General features: G+C 43.0%; 1 protein-coding gene and 1 long non-coding RNA gene across 31 annotated transcripts in view; one reads left to right on the top strand and one right to left on the bottom strand.

The window, feature by feature from the left end:
- The window catches only part of AHI1 (Abelson helper integration site 1), a 180,734-nt gene extending 170,969 nt beyond the window's left edge, over window positions 1-9,765 (top strand). For 28 of the 30 annotated variants that reach the window (XR_011497651.1, XR_011497647.1, XR_011497646.1 and 25 more), the window contains 2 exons: window positions 3,396-3,498; window positions 8,400-9,765. Coding sequence is in view for 22 of the 30 variants with exons in the window: in XM_070496191.1 (XP_070352292.1) it covers window positions 3,396-3,498; window positions 8,400-8,402 (106 nt within the window). In the remaining 8 variants the exon portion in view is untranslated. Of the gene's footprint in view, window positions 1-3,395; window positions 3,499-8,399 lie in introns of those variants that run through there. The other 2 variants (XR_006517284.2, XR_011497650.1) reach the window with 2 other exon arrangements.
- LOC139041773 (uncharacterized) lies at window positions 4,730-19,048 on the bottom strand. The gene is made up of 4 exons (XR_011497652.1): window positions 18,918-19,048; window positions 14,929-15,026; window positions 10,923-11,015; window positions 4,730-4,861 (listed from the first exon to the last, which is right to left on the bottom strand). It is a non-coding gene; the product is annotated as an uncharacterized lncRNA (long non-coding RNA).
- Between the last annotated feature and the right edge of the window lie 2,355 nt (window positions 19,049-21,403).

Here is a 21,403-nt window from a genome sequence, read left to right as displayed (position 1 = left end):
AATGCCTTCACTTTTTGCATGTCTGAAAAGGTCTGTTTCACCTTCGTGTTTGAAAGTTGCTTTGGTATAGAATTCTGTGTTGAAAGATTTGCATTTTTCTCTGGTACTTTAAAGATGTTGCTCCACTGTCTTCTCACTTGCATTTTTTTCCAACAAGAAGTAGGCTGTTGGCTTATCTGTGCTCCTCTCTGCATAACATGTTTTCCCCTACTGTGGCTGCTTTGAAGATTTCTCTTGATCACTGGTTTTGAGCAGTTTGATTATGCTGTGCCTTGTAATTTTCTTCATGTTTCTTGTTCTGGGGATTGGTTGAGCTTAGATCTGTAGGTTTATAGTTTTCATCAAATCTGGAACATTTGGGACCATTTTTTCTTCTGCCCTTTTTTCTGTATCTTGCTGTTTCTCTCTTCTTTGTTGATTCCAGTTACGCACATATTAGGCCATACGAAGGTGTCCCACTGCTCGCTGATGCTCTAATTCTTTTTTCTTTGTGTATTTCACCTGGGATCATTTCCATTGCTATGTCTTCAGGTTATCTAATCTTTTCTCTGCAATGTCTAATTTGCCTTTAATCCTATCTGGTATATTTTTCATCTAGGATATTTTAATTTTTATCTCTATAAATTCAATTTGGGTCTTCTGTATATCTTCCATGTATTTATTTAACCTTTTGAGCAGGTGGAATATAGTTATAATAACTGTTGTAAGGTCTTTGTCTGATAATTCTAACATCTGTGTCAGTTCTGGTTCTATTTCAGTTTTTCTGTTCTCATTATGATTTGCATTTTCCTATTTATTTGCCTCCCTAGTAAATTTTTATTGGATGCCAAACATTGAAAATTTTGTCTTTTGGCTGCTGGATATTTTTGTATTCCTGTGAATATTCTTCAGTTGTGTTCTAGAATGTAGTTAAGCTACTTCAAAACAGTGTGGTCCTTTCAGGTCTTGCTTCTAAGATTTGTTAGGTGGGGCTGGAGCTGTGTTTAGACTCAGGCTCATTCTTCCTCACTGCTGGCACAAGCCCTCTGGCTGCTCCACCCAGGACCCTCTGAGCTGTGAGGTTTTCAGCCTAACTGACAGGAATGGGCGCGGTTCCTGGCCTCAGGTAGCTTCCTCCCATGTAGGCGCTCCTCGGAGCTCTGCTCCATACTAGGAGGGAACCTTCGCGCATCTTCAAGATCTCTCACTGTGGGCTCTCCCCTCTCTAGCACACCATGAACTTAGCCTCTTGGGTCTCCCCAGACTATCAGCTCTTACTCAGGGAGTCCGCCAGGCTCCACACGAGTTTAAACTCCCTGTGCTGGGGCCTAGACACTCTCAAGGCAGTAAGCTGGGCCATCATAGGGCTCATCTCATTTATTTCCCATCTCTTGGGGACCACCATCCTTCATCGTCTATGATTCAGTATCTTGAAAATTGTTGTTTCATGTATTTTGTCCAGTTTTTTTTCATTGTTTTATGCAGGAGTAAATCTGATCTTTGTCACTCCACCTAGGCTGCAAGCGCAAGCCCAGATGTTGTCTGTATTTTCAAGGTAGCTTTCTGTTAGAGTGCACATTGATTATGAGAGAGAAACGGCAGAGAGGATCCCATAGTCTGACTCCCTGGAGTGGTCAGGGGAAGCCAAAGATGTAAGGCAGCGTCTACGTCTGAAAGACCATGTAGAGACAGGTGGACAAAAAGAGGAGGTCCTAGAAGTCCGGAGGATCGCAGGAGCAGGGCACGGAAGTGTGGAAGTGCCTGGGTACCCTGAGGCCAGCAGGGTGCCCTGTGGCTGAAATAGAGGTTGAAATCTTGGGCCTGCGAACCAGTTTCAGTCCTGTTGTCTTTGGTTGGGGCTACTGTATGTGTGTGTAATTTTATTACTTGCCCAAATATAAAAAGATTTCACATAAATGCAGCTTTCTGCCTTCTCTGGAAAATAATCCAAAGTTCTCGACCACAACTCCACATTCCTCCGTGGCATCATCGGCTGGTGCTGAGGCAGTGGGCTGCCTCCCTTGGATGGGCCGTCCACTTCCAACTTGCCACCATCCTGTTCCACTATCCCTGGCCTGCTTCCCTTGTCCACTGCATCACTGTGGCCTCCACAGACACTGGAGTTTTTGCTTAATGCTAGAGCACAGGTTCCCTGGGGATGAGGCTGAAAGGGTGGACTTCAAACTGGTCAAGATTGTAAATTATCAGTGCTTTTTTTGAGAGTTCAACCTTTCCTTTCTCTCTCATCATTCTCCTCCTTTCTAAATGTACTTTATTTGTTCTTTCATCTCATAATTCTCCTTCTCAGTCATCTGGCTTCATTTTGCTTGCTTGTGTATCTCCATATTAGTCTTCTCAGGCTGCCGTAACGATACGGCAGACTGGAGGGCTTAACCAACAGGCCTTTGTTCTTTCACAGCCCTGGAGGCTGGAAGTTCAAGATCAGCTTCCAGCAGGGTTGGTTTCTGGTGAGGCCTCTCGGGCTGGCTTACAGGTGGCCCCCTTCTTGCTGTGTCCTCACACAGCCTTTCCTCAGAGCATATGTGGAAAGAAAGAGTTTTCTGGTGTCTCTTCCTCTTCTCATCAGGACACCAGTCTTGTAGATTCAGGCCCCACCCTGATGACCTCATTTAACCTTTATTACCTCCTTAAAGGCCCTGTCTCCAAATAGCTTCACTTCACAGGTGGGGCTTCAACTTGTGAACTTTAGGAGAACACAATTCAGTCCATAGCAGTCTCTGTTCAGTCTTGCTTATTACCTGATTTTGTAATTCTTGCATAGTTTTCAAGCTCTTTTTTGATGTCTCCCAGCATTCCTGGTCATCGTAGAAAGGAGACACTGTCTTCCATTCTTTGATTTTCCCTTTTTGCATTGTTTTTGTATTTTCTTTCTGTTAACATAATTTGCAGGGCTGCACAGTCATCCGCAAGGTACTTGTTTTATATTTTACTGTTATGATTGAACCATTTGAAAAGCTGCGTTTTTTGTTCCACGGGTCAGTCTCTCATCACTCCCTCATGCATGAGCTTCCTTCACCCTATCTTTGTCATTAAGGAGTCTCCTGTAGTTTTCCACGCGCACACACACATGCACATTTATCCTTCTAATCTGATAAAAAAGCTTTCTGGTTTTTCGCAGCCATCTAATACTTCTCTGAGAGGAGTAAAGTTTGTTTTATTCTCGTCCCTTCATCACGGTTAAGGAGGAGCCCAGCCAGAGGTTTATGTCTGCATTATTCTTGGCAGCCCTGTCTCTCATCCCCACATAGAACCGCTCAGTCTGTCAAGGGTTTTCCTCTCAGGTCCTTCCGTTATCTCCCCTTCCCTTCCCACTGCCCCTTTCCTAGATCCAAGCCTCCTCTGAGTTGTTTCAGCAGTTTTCTTATGGCTCCTCGTTTCTGATCTCTCTCCTGTAGTTCTGAGGCTGGGAAAGAACAGAGCCGCGAGGACCGAGGACACACAGTGGACATGCCAGTGAAGAGGAATGAGCAAACTGGCCGCAAAGTCACCCTAATAGAGGTAAGAGGAAGACCAGGAGAAAGTGGTGTCACAGAGTCAGCAAGGAAAGATTTAGGAAAGGCCTGGTCAACAGTGACAACGCCAAAGAGAAAAGCAAGTAAAATAAGGCCAGAAAAGTACCCTTTGCAGTTTGCAGCCAAGAGGCCGTTTGTGACCTTCCAGAGGACGGCTTTGGTGGAGGGTCCTGGGGGCCTGAGTCAGATTGTGTCCAGTCAGAGGGAGAAGACCGTCAGGGTAGACTGCTTCTCCAAGAAGCTGGGCCTCCAGGGAAAGAACACTGGGCAGCAACTGTGGGAAACACAGGATGTAGAGAAGATCTTTACATGGGGAATGACAAGAATATTTACAAACTGAGAGGGGCCGTTCAAGGTTTAGGGTGAGGGGAAATCCCTGGGGACGGGAGGAAACACATGGGTGAGAATTGGAGACAAGAAAAAAGGAAGTGGGGCACTGTTTCCACTGAGACAGGCAAGTGGGGCAAAATGTGTCTGGATGGTGGTGATGTCTGGGGGGATGGAGACGGAGAAGGCGGGAACGGCCTTGAGGAAGTCTCTGTGCTCTCTGTGAGGTAGTCATGGGGTTTGTTGGCTGAAGGTGGAGTGTTACAGCCCTGTCACGTCCGCTTGTATGAATTTGTCTATCTGGGAAATAGATTCAAAATTTTCATAAGTATTTTTAGATTTTAATTGTAAAAAAATAAAATCTGTGCAGAAAACATATAGATCAGTAGTTATATAATCATGGGTTAAGGAGTGACTTTTCAACCTTGATACCAGAATCAGAAAACATTTTGAAGCAGATTTTTAGGTTTAAATAATAGAAATTTTAAAATGATGTATGTTAAAGAGAAAAAAACACCATAAGCAAAATCTGAAAACAAACAATAACCTGAGATAGGGAAGAATTTCACAAAATACATGACAGATAAAGGATTAATACATATAAAAAGCTCTAAAAAATCAACAGGGAAGACAAGTACACCAATAGAAAAATTGGCGAAGGGTATGCACAGGACATTCTTAAAGAAATATCTATAAACGGCAATGAACATATGAAAAATGTCTACCTTCCAGTGATCAGATTAATAGAAATTAAAACAATGAATGATGCAGTGTTTTTCCCTCACAAAATGCGACGCGTTTCAAACACTTACAATCCCCAGTGTCAGTGAGGGGCTGGGAATGCAGTCCCGGGCACTGCTGTCATAGTGTGAGGCGGACCCCTTCTTCGTGAGGGATGGTGGGGTAACATGTTCATCATTCTTCAATCGTTCATGTCCTTTGATCTGACAATTCTGCTTCTAGGAATCCATTGTAGGAAAGTAGTCAAGTTTACATGCAGAGATTCAGTTAAAATCCTACTCCTTCAAGCAGTGTTTAAAAAAGAGAAGGAAAAACATTCATTTTTGTGAATAAAGGGTTAATTGAATTATGAAACATTTATATAATGTTATACCCTGTGACTTTACTCGTTACATTATGGAAGTATTTTCATAGACATGGAAAGGTGCTTATGATAGATTTTTAAGTAAAAGAAAGAGATTATAAAATAATTTACATATAGCATATACATAAAGTATTGAATAATATACATCAAAAAATTGCAATAGTTATCTCTGAGTGGTGGAATTGTGGTGATTTTTTTCATTTTTCTCTGTATATTTTCTAATTTTTCTACTCAATGTATCTTGATATGTAATACTTGAGCATTTCTTTTAAAATGAAAGTAATTTCAGAAGTTTCCCACAGCCCATTCTTTCTGCATTTAAAGAATTCAGGGTCTCAAGAGTCAAAGCCAGCACGTGTCTGCACCAGGACTCGATCTTCTGCTCCAGGTTCAGGTTCTCTCAGCCATGGCTTTGTCTGCTGACTCTGATTGGAAGGCCAGTGCTTACGCAGGGCCGTGACATGCTCACGTTCCATTCTCCCCAGTGCTGAGCCTGCTGTCTGCCATGGTAAACCTGCAGGGGATATTTACTGGGTTGAAGCTCTTGTGGAGTAGGGCCCCGTATTTTTGTGAATCTTATTTTTCACTCTTAACAGACACACAAACGCTAACCTGCTTTCATATTCCTTTCAAAATCTCGCTATGTGCATTTTCCTTTCTCTTTTCTTTTTATTTTTTATCTCTTAATTTTTGGTTTTTTTGAGGAAGATTAGCCCTGAGCTAACTACTGCCAATCCTCCTCCTTTTGCTGTGGAAGACTGGCCCTGAGCTAACATCTGTGCCCATCTTCCTCTACTTTATATGTGGGACACCTACCACAACATGGCTTGCCAAGCGGTGCCTTGTCTGCACCCGGGATCCGAACCTGCAAACCCCGGGCCGCAGAAGCAGAACGTGCGCACTTACCTGCTGCGCCCCTGGGCCGGCCCCTCCTTTCTTTTTTCATATGATTTGCCTTTTAAAAGGCCTCACTTGGTTACTCTCTTCCTCTGTTAGCTCAAGGGGATACTTTCTGAGGAGATGCCTCAGAGGAAGACGGGACTTGGGTTGGTCCCTGTGTCTGTTTAGACGACATCTCATCTCGGCCTGAGCCTGTGGGCCCCTGCTCTGTGGGCACCCATCACTCTGATGGGCCGTCTGCCTCTCCCCTCTCGGCGGGGGCCTCCCTGGTCAGAGGTGGGCACTGGTGCGGCACTTCTTGTCCTTCTGTTCTGCCCCTTTCCTCCCGTTCATGGGCAGTCTGTCATTCTCTCTCCACAGCTCCTTCCTCTTGTTAGTCTGATTCATTTCCCTGAAAGATGTTATCTTACTGCCCACTTGAGCTGCCGCTTACTCCTTTCTCCTCGGGCTCCTCTCCTAAGGGCCCTGCGGGTACCTGTGTTTGCTCACTCCTCTGGGTGCAGTCTCCCCGTCTCCTTAGCTTGTCCTGCATCTTCTGCGTGTGCGGGCCCGTCTCCCCCATCCCAGCTGTGGCCTCCCCTCTCGCTGCCTTCCTGTTTCTGTTTTTCTTCTTCGTTTTTGTCCTACCACGGTCGTAAACCCTTCTCCCTCTGTTTGCCTTGTTATTCCTGTGAGCTCCTCTTCCTCCCTCCGTGTCCCTGCACATGTTTGTAGGGTCTCTGGGTGACTGCCCAGCATCCATTTGAACCTTTAACTACTGTCTTCTCCACTTTTATCAAACTCTAATTTTGAGCTAGTTTTATATACTTTACATGTATACACACAGGGACAGAAATGACACCTTTTGACCCAGCACACCGTGTCTGCACCTTTTTTTTTTTTTTAAAGTTTGGCCCTGAGCTGACATCTGTTGCCAGTCGTCTTTTTTTCCTTCTTCTCCCCAGAGCCCCCTGGGACACAGTTGTATATTCTAGTGGTCCTTCTGGTTCTGCTGTGTGGGACGTCGCCTCACCATGGCTTGTTGAGTGGTGTGTAGGTCGGCGCCCAGGATCTGAACCAGCAAAACCCCAGGTAGCTAAAGCAGAGCACGTGACCCCAACCACTCGGCCACAGGGCCGGCCTCTCTGCACCATTTTATACTCTAGTCCAGTCACTTGAAACATATTTTTGGGCCTCTGTATACAATACCAGCTTATCTGTGGTAGCTCCATTTAACAAGTTTAAAATCAGGAAACAGGGACAGAGGATTTTTTTCCCCTCAGGTGTAAATGTTTTTCATATGAAAGGTTGAGCCTGTCCCTGAGAGCTCAGGTGTTCCGTAACCCTCCTCGGCCACCAGGGAAGGCCCTCAGGAGATGGGTAACCTGCCCTCTTTGGCCGTAATTCTCTAGCCTTTCCAGGATGACGATGGAACTGACCACCACAGCCAGGCTGCCGGCACACTTAGGCTGGTGCTCGCTTTCTAAGAGCCGCCCAGTTTAAGCCCTTGGGTTAGAGGAGAGACAGCAGCCCTTTTGTGTCACTGGGCCGTGAGTCCTGGAGTGCAGACTTCAGCTCAGCCCCTCCTCCTCCCCCTTGGGTTGGAGCAGTCCTGCTACCTGGTCTCTGAGAAGCAGCTTCCTCTTTTATCTGCGTATTGATTGTTGGTTCTCATTAATGGTATGATTTGCTTTATTATTATTTTTATTAATAATAATTTTTAGTAGTAGTAGTAGTAGTAAAGCTGCATCTAGATGCCCAGTTAACTATCACTATCTTTGTCAATCAAAAATGACACACACTAGGGCTGGCCCTGTGGCCGAGTGGTCAAGTTCGTGCACTGCACTTCGGCAGCCCAGGGTTGGCTGGTTCGGATCCTGGGTGTGGACCTAGCACTGCTCATCAGGCCCTGCTGTGGTGGCGTCCCACATAGAAGAACTAGAATGACCTACAACCAGGATATACAACTGTGTGCTGGGGCTTCAGGGAGGAAAAAAAAGAGGAAGATTAGCAACAGATGTTAGCTCAGGGCTAACTTTCCTCACCAAAAAAAGCATACTTTAAAAAAAAAAAATGACACCATTTTTTGCATTTATTTGAAAAAATAGAATAGTTAACCCATTTGTGAAAGCGGACACAGCCATAGACTAAATGAAAGAATGTTATTTAATAAAATGATCTACATCCTTTCCAGTCACTAACCCGACGCATCATCCAATTTTTTCCCCAATGAATGAAGAATTTTATAAACTCTGATTGCCTGCTCCTAACTTCTGGAAGTTCCCTAGGGTGTGGAGTACTTAGTGTCTGTATTTGAGAAGTGTGGGTTGTTTTGCTTGTGTTAACTGTCAGTGCTGGAGCAGGCCTTAAGTAGGTGCTGATGACACTCAGGATGTGCACAGGGCGTTCGAGAGGCAGACTGGAAGATTGGTCACTAGTATCATAGCCTTAGTTGGGGGTGTGTTGCGCAGTGTGTTTTATTGCCTGTGCTGTCCCCTGGGCACACCAAGATTCAGTTGTGGCCAAAAGACGCTGCTTACATTCTACTTAGTACATTTGGTGTACTTTTCTCCTAGTAAAGAGTTGGAGAAGAATGAAGAGACAGAACCAAGTACACAGAAATGAAATGACAAATTAAACCGAATGGAATTTCTCTTCAGAGTTCGGAATTTTCACATTTAAGGAAGAAAGGAAGGGTCCACTGCTTCTCATCCTTGTGAAAGAATCTAGAAAAATCAGAAGAGAGATGTGGGTGGAAAATAAGTGTGGCCTTTCGAGCTTAATCGTTATAAACCATCGTGATTGTTCTTGATCAAAGTATTGGTTGATATTTGTATTTATTAGTAATTGCATCAACGTCACTGTTGGAAAACCAGTAAAGAAAAAACCCTTGTGGCTACTCAGCAAATATGGAGAAAAAGTGTTTGCATTTTTCACATATCCATTAAGTAATCATTTAATATTATTGTATCTGTAATGTGGTTATATGTGTGATGTTATGCTCAGAATATGAAGTATCTGCTTTTCAAATTTAATATTTAAAAAATAAGCAGCTTCAGAATATTGTGTATTCAAAATGGTCCCAATTTTAAGAAAGGCATTAAAAGAGAACAAATTTGTGTGTTTTGAATGACTCAGATATGTGACTTGATCCACCTAAACTAAAAGTGGCTTGTGGCTGGACTGGCAACAGTGTTCCAAATTCCTGTACTTTTTCAAAAAAGCATTTCATATTTAAGCATATAAGTGATTTGTAGACTAACATTGTTTAATATTTATTTTAGTTTTAATGTTTCATTTTAAATTATTACACTGCATTGTTTATTCCTTTAGTTGCAGAATAACAGTGTCATTGCTATGTGATTGTATATTTTGAAGTATAATGTTATAATAGGAAAGATCATTTCTTTGTTTTTTTCTTGCCCCTTCTCCTTTCCCAACTATGTGATTGTAAGTCTGTCAGTAAAATATTTAACCCCAAGAAGGTCAAAACTAATGTAAAATTAGAAAACTTATTTACCAAATTGGACAATTGATTCCATTAAATTAAGAAGTGAGAAAAACCGTTTGGAGCATTGAGGTGTAAATTTTGCCCAGATGTATACCCAATGTGAAATATCTTTTAGTAAGAATGTCTTTGGCTCTTGTCCCTGCACATGCTGTAGAGGCATGAAAATTGGTGAACATGCCCTGCTGTGTAGAACTTAAAGGGGCAGGGGGGCGTTTTTGAAAGCAGTGCGTGGCACTGATGACTGCAGCAGCCCTCGACCAGAGCACCAAGCCCCCGCTGTTCGGACGCATATGTCTGTGCTTCAGGTACAGCTGGGCCCAGCCAGCCTGAGGCACTCTACACAAGCTTGTTTTTTCTGTCTTGTGAGTGTACTTGGTAATTAAAAAATAAAAATATGCGTCTCTCTGCAGTTTCAGCTCATAGTTTTGAAATGTGTGTTGATTCTCTGATTATTTCACAAATAATTTCAACAAGTTACAGAAAAATTTTAAATCTAGGCAAGTGAAATAATACGTCAAGGGAGCTAAACATTTGCTGAGATCTCAATGTTTGTATGAAAAATAAAAGGTTATTTTTATACTGCAACTACTGAAGACAAAAATAACAATTGAGGCCAACACCAGGAAAAGTTGGTTCTACTCAAAGCCTGGGCCTTTTCTCTTCTGTCCTGTTGACAAAGCAAGAGTTGGGTTATGCACACGAGTAGATAGTGAAACATCTTCACCACACGCTCTGAGATGAGATGGCGGGGGGAGATCAAGAAGTGCCCCTCGAGTGGTAAGTCCAGCTTGTCATCAAGCAGAGGAATCAGGCTCAAGAATCGCTCAAAGATTTCTGATACTACATATTTTCTTAGTAACAAATTAGTTTTCTTTTATCTTCATTCTGAGAGTATTGAATTGTATCCCATTTTATGAAGTCTCTCTTCTCCAAACAAGTAACAATTTGACACTATCTTTTTCTAGATCTGAATAATATTTTTAAACTACTCGTAGAAATTTATTTCCCAATTATTGATTCTACTCTATCTTGAAGCTTTATAAAGGTTCTTCAGTATCAGAACTATACAATGACTAAGATTTGCAAAGCTAGAAAACAATCAAGTTTTTAAAAGATTTAAAACATGAAATATTTTATACCATGAATGCAAATTTATGTTTAAAATGCAAATTTTAAATGAAATCAATATTTTTAAATGGTTGAGACTTGGTGCTTATAAAACCTTGTGTAAGATTTCTTTCCATAAAAGCAAATACCTGACCTTAATTTTATGTTTAAGTATAGAAAAGTTTTATTAAAGCAAGACATTTTCTCTTTAGGAAGTTCAGCAAGACTATATCTTGGGAATAACTTAGCGTTTTATAGCTTTATATGACATGTCACTTTAGTTGTATGTTTAACTCACAAATATTTTTAAGAGGCTTAGAAAGTTCTAGAAACTAACAATAATTCATGACCTTATACTTTATACATATTTAAAAGATTTCCATCTGAGGGCCATATGTGTTGAATAAATTGTGGGAACATTTTTCAACAGTCCGACTTTTTTAAGCTATGTATTTGTTGATTCCTACTTCATTGAACTTACCTACAGAAAATATTCCCCAAACCTTCTCTTTATGTACATGACCTCGTTTACTCTTCATATGAAACCCATGAGGTACATAAAATCTTCCGTGCCCTGCAAATAAGGAAACCAAGGTTAAGAAACTTGTCCAAGTGCACATGGCCAGTAAACATCAGAGTGAGCTGTAAACGGAGGTTTGTCAGGCTCCACGGGGAGGTCCCCCAAGTGCTGGGCCTCAGCTGCTGTGCCGAGTGAGCCGGTAAACTTACAGTCAGAGACGCCAGCACACACAAGAGTAAAGAAGCAATTTGGATGTGCCTACGGCCACACTCAGGGACTCGAAACATCTAATATGTCTTTAATGCAACAGTGACCTAAATAAAATGAAATATATCTGAAAATTTTTTTTAAAAACTCGTAATTTGTTTATCCCATAATTGCTTTGGTAAGTCTTTACTCCATACTATGATTCTTACATTTTCTTAGGAAATAGATTTTGTGGAATCAAATTAATACATGTACAGTAACATGTTATTCAGTAAACAGCGAAGGCGCCATTCCAGTCATATAAGAGATAATAGAAACATCCAGAGTCACGTCAATCAAGATTCTCTGTTGACTGGTGAACTCAATCTATGGATGGACCCAATTATCTGCAGGAGAATTGGATGTCAGCATCATTTAGGGTTAACAATGGACCAACCAGGCAAAAGCAGACAGCTCCTCTGCACAGACACCCGGAAAGCAGAGCTGGTAATGAGGCACTTCATTCATGGCATCCTTCTGCTCTAATTAGTAAAGTGAATAGGAAATACTTTAAGTTAAGGCGGGAACTGGATCACATAAAAACATTTGTTTTGTAAACACAAAGAATGCTTTTTTTCTAATGATCCTCTTCTAATCTACATCAGGCATATGTTGTGAGCACCCTGTGTTCTAAAGCGGCCCTTCTCACACCTCATCCATTCTGATTATGGATGGGTTGTTTTACTGTCTCAGAAAATTAGAGAGGCTAATGCTGCTAAGAATCTACAACTTTAATTTCTCCTCTCAACCTAAAAAACGGGGTCATAAGTACATATATAACCACACACAATTCACGTCCCACCTCGATCACTTCTGTCAAATCGTCCAACTATACCTACATCAGTGTCATTTCTAAAAGTGCTGAGCCATCTGATGTTTGCTCGTAGTCTAGTTGATTTTTTTTCTTAAATCATCCTTTGACCCCCATCAGGAATTGTGAAAGAAGATGGCAGAGGAAAATGTGGGAATGGGTTGTTTATACAACATTTCTGTAGACTTCTGTATTACCACTCAGTTAAACTGGCTTGGAATGGAGGTGATTGCCTTAGTGAAGATAAGGAAGAATCCAAAAGGAGGAAAAGCAAGGAGATGAGGAAAATAACTTGCTGCCGGAGTGAAAACGAACAACTAAGGTTGCAAAAAGCAGTCATGAGACCAAACGAAGAAGGCTCCCTGGAGAAAAGCGTGGTGGCTTCAGTTCAGGTTTTCAGTGTTTTCAGCTGCAAATCACTAGTTCATTTTTGTCTATTAAATTTGTTCACAAGGCCAGTTTATATAAACACTCCACATAGGTTTTTTCCGAGCTACAGTTCTTCAATTTAAAGTAAGAGGAAGATGGCTAAGCACGGTAGTTTTCGACCATCCCGGCCTCTTATACAGAAGTCAGGATTCAGAAGTATCTGCAGATGCTACTTTTAGCACCTGAATATTTCCATGGTGGTAAATAAATGTCAGTGAAATCTATGCACTTTAAGAACATCAAATTCTTATTATACTTATCATGTGTGCAGGCAGAGTACATAATAAACTAGTCTATAGCAGCTGTAAATTTCTGAGGATTTATCTAACCACAAATGCATTGAAATGGGGAAATGGGGCTATATTAAACCATGCAAGATGCTGCTGGAGCTTTGCCATTTCTGCAACATCCTGTAATTAATTTATCATGACAGGTCTGGCAAACTGAAACATCCAGTGCCCTTGCGACAGACTGTTCAACTATGGTGGTTGGAGTTCCTGCAGTCACATAAGGTGAAGGTAGATTTTTCTTTCAAACATGAATTTTTCTTTGAAGCGCTATTATATGTAGAATGCCTTATAGCCAAGGACACACATGTCACTTTTGAATTTCAAACTAAGAATATCTAGAATATAGAAAAGATCCTGGGCCGAGATAATGAGCTGAGTCTGTTCTCTGCACTGTGGTCCCCTGCGGAGCGCTGGCCTGGGTGGGAATGGTAAGTCTGGTCCACCCTTCCAAAGCCGCACGCCTGATGCAGAGCGGCTGCGACTCTCCCAGGAGATTTGAAGCTACGGTCTCTTGGTAGCCTTTTCAACGCAGCCCTTCCTGTAAACAAGATTCACAAGACCACCCCCTCCATGTGTGTGTCATCATCTGGGAGCCACAGTCCTGCCATTTTGCAAACTTAGAGCACAGATAAATACAGAAATTATCCCTGCTCCAGCCCCCTCCAATCCGGAGACCAAAAAAATTAGCTTGTTTTGCCAAAACAGATCTTCCTACACGACAGTGAATTCTTTGTCAGTTCGTATCAGTGTGAAAGAATGATCCTCTCTTTACTTGTGTGTGATTTGATGCTGGTGTTACGGTGGTTGATGTTAAGGATGGATCTTAGTAAATAAGGCTCCTTCTTGCTGAAGGAGTGGAGCTACCGTCCCTAAAAAGTGAAATCAACGTTGTATCCATGTCCACAGCCTTGCCCATTTCCTTTCAGAGGTTAGAGTGCCTCAGACTACAAACAAGGGGACCCAAGGGAGTCTGGGAACCTCGAATCTGCAAGTTTCCGTGAGAGGGGAAAGTCCCAGGTGGAAGAGAGTGAGATGGGTCCTGCTCACTGGGAACAGGTGAGATGCCAGCGAGGGGCAGTGGCTCCTACCCAGCCACCAAAGGCTAACTAAACGCTTTATGTTCTTTGTGTTTTCTCAAGTGATTTTCTTTCTCTTTATCCTTGCTGGTGAAAATTGATCCTCTTTCAGAGGACCTGAGAAGTTTGTTGCTTGGGCCTGAGTTTTTTTAAAAAAGCGAGCCGCAGAACTCCAAAGTGAATGTGAACCCAAGGGAGAAGGGCAGGAGAGACTGTAGGAACGCTTTGTGTCCCTGCATCCTCCCACCCGGAAGGCCCCTTCAGAGCTTGTCGACGGAACGTTTGGGAATGGGGTGGAGAGTGTGTGTGTCCAAAAACTAAAAAAGAAGACCCCGTTTCACACACCCCAGTTAAGTAGCTGGTCCAGGACCACAGAAACCAGGGGCAGGACCCTGCCGCCTCCTACTGATTCTCCCATTCCTGCTGCTGTTTGCGGGGTAACATTCTCACTTAACTTAAAGCCTCATTATTCAATCCTAATTCTGAAAAAGTCCTACATTTTCTCAACATCATACACAACTACGAGCAGATAGCCCACATAGAGCATGGCCTACATTCAGAGAAATGCCCCTGTCAAACTGGCTTATTGCAAGCGATGAGTTTGGGTGAGTAGGGGTTGAAACTAGGTAGGGATGTCATCCAGGCGCTATCAGAGTCAGGAGTGACATTTCTGTGCATACATGGGGATGGGTTGGTTTCTTTGATTTTTAGTTTTTTGCTATACTGACAACAATGCAGATAGGGACTAATTCTACTTACACATCAATAGCTGGAGTTATTGACTACTTGCCTACACATATTTTATAATTCAGGCGTCAATAGCTTTAATACTTTTGATGTTTTTTAAAGTATGTGTGTTTGCGCACGTTCACTGACTCCACAGCTGGTTCCTGAGCACCTGTGTGTCAAGGCTGGCTGGGAACTGCGCACACAGTGGGACCAGGAGCTTCAACTCTTCTGCTCTGTGTTTCCCCTTGAAATTGTTACGTGTTTGTTGCCACTGTCCCCCTACAGTGGTGTTCAGAGGACCTGCATGTACAGGACCAAACCTGAGCCTCACAACAGCCTTTATTAGGCAGAAAATGTGTTCTTCTCCCATTTTTCAGACCACTCACAAGGAGGTTCAGTGACTTGTCCGATGACTATTGATCAGAGTCCAGCTGTCCTCCTCCCGAGGCTGTTCTTTCCAATCGGGAAAACTCTTCCCTGACATCTGAAAAATGTGGAAATAAATTATATGGAAAGCTGACATGTGTTCCCCATGCAAGGCACAACTGTAAATTTATAATACTAAGTTAGATTCATCTTTTGGAATTAGTCCAGATCTCCTGTAGTCAGCTATATGGTGTTTTAGTTTTTGCTGCCATCCTGTATTTAAATATATTTTTAAAATACAGGAACTTAAAATGTGAAGTTATAATAGAGTCCAAATAAGAGCACGTGAAAAATTTTTTTTTAATTGTGTTTTATAGACAGAGGAAGGAGGTGTGCAGAAAATGCCAGGCCGTTTTCCAAAACCTTTTCATGAACCAAGTAAAAGTAAATCATTTCATGCATTGTATGTATATTCAAGCCAAATAGTTATTGTTCAACTTACCAAATAAATTACGTTTTCTATTAAAGAGCAATAAATCCCCATTTGACCTAAAAGTTCGTTAGATCAACTGACCAACGTGGAAGTAGGACAGAACCGTTCGTAAAATGCAAACCTGACCACGTCGTGCCCTGCTTAAAACTCTTCACTGGCTCCCCCGTCCACTAGCGCTCAATCCATTGAGCTTTTCCTTTTTGCTTAGGATTGGTTCCTATAAATCCAGTCCTGTACTCTCTGATATCACAGCAAACTCTCGTGAAATTCAGTCATCTTGGAAGTGCCAGCAAAAGTGAGAAACGTGGTTGATATCTGAGAGAAAGTCCGAACACAGCACAGCAACGCCCTGCCTGGTCCGGCCATGCTGGTGTCCCCTCACACCTGCATGTGGGGGTCCTGGGTTCGCACCGCAGCGAGACCGCCCTACTGGAGGAGCCGTGCTTCTGCAAGCCCTCGAGTTGCTCTCGCGACTTGAAGATGCCTGTTTCCTAAAGCCTTTGCTGAATATTGCCTTTGGAGTTTCATCTCAAATATCATATGCACTGATGCCTTTCCTAATTACTAATGGTGGGTAATTGTGTTCTGATAGTGTCCTCTACCTAATGTCTACAAAGACACAGCACATGACGTTGTAACTGACAATTATCCAACATTAATTAATACACAATCTTTAGATCAATGTACTCTTTAACATTTCTGTGCTTGTGCACAATATGGATGTTCTCAAGTGGAATATAATCTTTTAAAAAAAACTCTAAATGCCCAGCAAGAATAGGGAATTTATGGAAGGAATCTAAGAAAATGTCACTGGTCCTCGACTACCCCTTTCCATGGTCACAGCGGTCTTTTGCCATTTTCCATTCTCTCCTCCCTTTCTCACACTGTGCCCTTTTCTTCTTGTTTTCTGGCTCCCTTTTGCCTTCTTCCCTGCCTGACATCAGGCAGTGGGCTTCCATGAAGTCAACATTAAACCACTGAAACCATTTCTGACCTCCATCTCAGTCTGCTCCTGAAGCTGAGGAGCTGGGGAATCCAAGCTGGAGGACCCGTCCAGGCGGTGACGGGACAGCTCTACTCAAGGCCCCAGTGCCTTCTGAGCAACGCCTTATTTATGTAAACACACAATCTCAAAACGTGGATGGAGGCTTCCTTTTATGTCTTTAACTTTTTTTATTGAATCAAATTATCCAGAAGATTAAACCTGATTTGCATAATATTTTGCATCCCCATTCATCAGGGGTAGAAACCCTTCAAAAGCCTTCTAAAATTTGTGTATCTGAACCCGGCTGCCTGTGAATCTGATATCCTGACCACACTTTTCTTAAAATGTCAATAGTTTTCTGAGAAAAAGGATTCCCAGATTCATAAACAAAAGTGCACAGTATCTTGTTGCTGAGTCTGAGCATCTAATTTTAAGGATTCACGGCTTCATGTTATGTATTTTCATGCCAGTAAGTGAATCTAGTCATTTTCATCACTCATATTTTTTTACCATCTAAAAATTTTTAAAAATCTGAAAGGTTCAAACAACTCTTTGTTCAACAAGCAAGCCCACTATCCAGCCCAGCAGTGTTTCATAAAAAGTTTCAGGAGCCCTGGGGACCCCGAGGCAGGGGTGTGGGAATGACAGACAGACCAGGCTAGTTGAGTGAAGTGATGGGGCTGACATCTGTCAGCTCGGGTTCAACCCGTCAGGTCTGCTGTGGTCATGACACTGTGCCCTCAGGTTTCCATCTCACTGACGTTAGAGATGCTGGTGAACACCTTTAACTTCTGCCCTTGATGTGCTTTCCACTTTTGACGGTATAATTTTCTTTGGGATTAGTGTAACTGCTCCTGAATCTAAACGTTAGTCTGGTCAGCTTCCTGAGAATGGAGGCTATTGTGGGTAACCTCGCTGTGACACTCACTCTGTCTACACAGCCAGGGAAATGTGGTTTTGACATTTATCCTGTTAAACAAATCACTCTTCAGCCCTACTGGGTCATTCCACTCAAAAACTTATTTAACCATTTTAGTAATCTGTAGCCATTAAATTCACACACACACACAAATGCCTTTTTTTTTTTTTTTTTTTTGCTGAGGGAGATTTGCCCTGAACTAACATCTGTTGCAAACTTCCTCTAGTTTTTAGTATGTGAGCCACCAGCACAGCATTGCCATCAATGAGTGGTGTGGGACCACGCCCAGAACCAAAACCAGGCTGCTGAAGCAGAATGCACCACACTTAACCACTAAGCCACCGGGGCTGGCCCATGATTACAAACTAATTTTAATAATAGCTACTATTTGCTGAGCACAGGCTGGTGCTAGGCTCCTTGTCAGGGGCTTTGTATGCATTATCAGATTTAATTTTCGAAATAAGCTTGCAAGGTAGATATCGTTATCTACCACTTCAAAACAAATCAAAACCAGACGATGCTGTGTGTCTGAGACGGCAGCTCATGCCCCAGAGCATCAGGATCAGATCTCTAGTTTGTCGACCTCCAAGATTCCCCCCTCCTTCCTTAGGGTATTGCCTTTGAGTTTCCTAAACTATGGACTGTATTTTAAAATGAAACGACTTCTTTTTAAAATGCTTTTTCTACTCACAGTTGACAGAAAGTCACTTCTGATTATTTAAAACCATGAATAAGAAAGTTAAACATTTAATATTTTCCAAATTTGTAATGTCTTTTGCAGAGCAATCTTCAATAAAAATAGGTTGATCAAAAATGAATCTCCAATTGCACGTTGCCCTGGAAATATTCACATCAACCTTGAGCTTTTAAGTAAAACGTTGTGTTTCCGAATTTCATGTGCTACAGAGACGTTATCCTAGTCCCAAAGGAATGGCTAAGAAGACCATCACCAGTGCCTTTCACACCCTGAGGGGAACCGTGTCTGTGGGGCTGCTTTTGGAGTGAAAGAGGCTGGCGTAAGATCTTCCTTCTTGGCATGCTCCCTCTTCAGCCTCAGTGTCCTAAGGAGACAGGTGGCCCTTTACGTTGTTACAGCCCATGGTCCATCGTCACAGTGGCTGTCTCATTGCGTTAACTTGCTGTCTGACTACAGCATGACAATATCTTCTCATCATTTATTCCCAGTGTTCACCTTAGGGCCTGACACACAGTAGACACATTCAATACTGAGCAAAGCAGAGCACAGGTCCAAAAGCCCATTATATATATATATATATATATATATATATATATATATCTATCTCAACTGGGGATGAATGGTAGTTAGAGATATTAACATATGAAAAATATGCAGCAGTATCACATCATGACAAATTTCTGTACATTTTCCTATTTCCCTTCGTAAATCCATTTCCTCTCCCTCCCCACCCCACCCCCCAATCTCTCTCTTTCTCTCTCTCCAGGACTCAGCCCACAGCAATGACTTTTAGACTCTTACATTCTCTTTATTTATAGTCAAAATTGTTTGCAATGCCCCACACCTTCTGGCTTCCAGCTGGTACTTGTATTCAGGTGCAAACAAAAGCAAGACAAACACATCTTGCATCTGTACCTTGAAACAGCCTCAATTCCAGGTGGTTGAAAGGCCTCCCCGGGGCACCTGAAATTCAGGTGGGGCCGCAGCCTGTTTCAGGTGCAGCCCGCCTGTAATTCCGCTGCTGTCCTCTCTGCTGCCGGGCCCTCGGAACAGTGAGGGGCAGGCTGGGGCTCCGACGTGCCTTCAGCCTTGGCTTCGCCGAGCTCGCAGCTGGGGGACTTCACATGTCCACATCCGTTTCCCAAAGAGCATTTTCCTCCTGGACCAGAGGGGAAAATCCAAACTTCCTCTGGTTTTCCTCCTGAACTCCTGTGCTACAGACCGCGTGTGGAGCCTGCCCTTTGGGGAACAGCGCACCAGCCCGCCCAGGGCCAGGTGCGGGGCTCCGGGGGCCCCGCCAGCACTGCTCGCAGCCACCTCTAGTGCTCATGTCTCTCAAGGCACGTTGGCGCTTCCACGACAAGCTTTTCTTGTCACTGATTCATAACATTAGGACAAATAATCATCTGGCCTTCATCCTGGCAGGAAGAAAAAGCAGAACCTAGTTAACAAGAGGGAAGGTGTGTGAGTAGTCAGGTATTAGCTCGTTATTTTCTGATGAGGAGAACCAGGTGCCCCATCGCAACACTTTCACTAACCCCACCATGTGAGAACTCCTCAGTGGAAAATGGACATGAGTCAGAAAGGAGGGTAAAGGGCAGCACCCAAAAGGTGAAGGGGGCTCCAAAACAAAGATTTCTTTGGTGGTTTATTTGAGTTCCTTTCTGCCAAGAAATGAAGAAAGCTGTATAACACCTTACACAATGTTTCCCGTTTTCTTAATTCTTCCAAAATTCTTTTATTTAAAGTTCAGTTTTAAAAATTGGCAAATCAAATAAGAAGGAAGTCCATTTCCTTATGGCACAGCTTACCAAGAGACCCAGGATGAAACCCAGAATGTTCACTCCCAGCACTCTAGGGGGAAAATTTACAAGATTTATGCAAAACTTCAAAGAAAGCCCCTCCCTGAGCAGCTCCCCGTGCGTGGGCGTTTCCTTCATCCCACCACCCCCAGCGAGGGTTTATGTGAGCATAATTGGGCTTTGTCTCTAAGTTGGCTCACCTCACCACACTCTGGTCTGAGAGCCCCTGGCCTGAAGCCCAGGGCGGGGCTGTGCCCTCAGTACTGTAAATAATGGTAATTACCTTTACAAACTTAAAAAAAAAATTTTTCCCAAGGCCAAGAATATCCAAAGTCTAGAGCATTCTCTATAACCCCTTGTGCATAAATCTGTTGGAACGTGTGGGGTGATTAGAAAGAGTTTCTCCCTCGTGGGGTGACCGGCGCTCAGCTACCCCATGGATCACTCTGGACCTGTGAGCTCTGTGCTTCCAGGCTGTGGTGGTGACATAAATTCAAATGAAAAGAGTAAATATTGCAGTAGAATTTAGGATGGATTGTCACCACTCGCACGGAAGTCTTTGTGAGCGAGACTGAAGCAGAAGCACATTCCACACGCCCTCTCCCAGGAGAGGAGGTGGGCCGCCTAGCTCTGGACCACGTTATTTCCGAGGCCTGCCTTCCTACAGGACCTCGTCTGCTTGACAGCACCTATTGTTCTGATTAAGTTGACATGCATCCAAGCTTTGCCTCATTAGATTATCACCATGGTGCTCAGTCTATAATTTCTGCATAATCTTTGTATTTTATTTCATGCACAATCACTAGCAGCTGTTATCCATGTCTGAGATCAAAACAGTGAATGAAAATTCAAAATTTTTAAATTCAATAGCTTTTGGCCGCAGAGATACAGCAAGACTCATACAAAAGGTTTGATTTATGAATGAGAGAGATTGGTTTCCAGGCCACAGAGTTCCTTTGATTATTTTACTTCCAGATTAACTGGTTTGAGTTGGAGACCTGAACATCTGGACAGATGCCTTCAACCCAGCACGGACTCATTTCAAAGGTCATGTCAAAGCCAAAGACACAGAGTGGGAAGCTTCTTGGGCATGTGTGATCATTGGAAATTTACTAAGCCTCTGAAAGGAAGTGTCAGAGTTGTCTGCATGTCATTTTTTCCATTCAGAACTCAAAGCATTGCTCCACGGCTCTGCAGGTTATTGAGGTCATGCTCTGCACTCATATTATGGTGCATTCCAGGCATTTCAGTTATCAACAGTGTTCATCTAGGAGGCTTCCTGGCCTAAGAGGAGGTGACTTATAATGTACCTACCAGAACATGAAGCCCTCTGACCCACAATACTGTCACGCCATTAGCAATCTCTGTTGCTTGGCTCAAGACCCTGCTGAGGATGTAGAGAACCAAGGGGTCCACCCCAGGGCTCTGAAGCCTTCCCCTGAAGTCTAACTTGTCATCAGCAGTAACAAACGTCCCTCCACACTAGGAGGTAATGCCCCTTTGCTCTTGGCCTCTTTCCAAATGGTCAGCAATTTGCAGGTTCTGAGAGCTGTTCCTGCCTGGCTTGTGATGCTTGCCCGTTGTTTGTAAGGAATTGCC

Source organism: Equus asinus, chromosome 24, assembly GCF_041296235.1.
Source record: "Equus asinus isolate D_3611 breed Donkey chromosome 24, EquAss-T2T_v2, whole genome shotgun sequence".
NCBI lineage: Eukaryota > Metazoa > Chordata > Mammalia > Perissodactyla > Equidae > Equus > Equus asinus.
The sequence above is the reverse complement of the archived record's forward strand: the minus strand, read 5'-3'. Positions and strand labels throughout refer to the sequence as shown.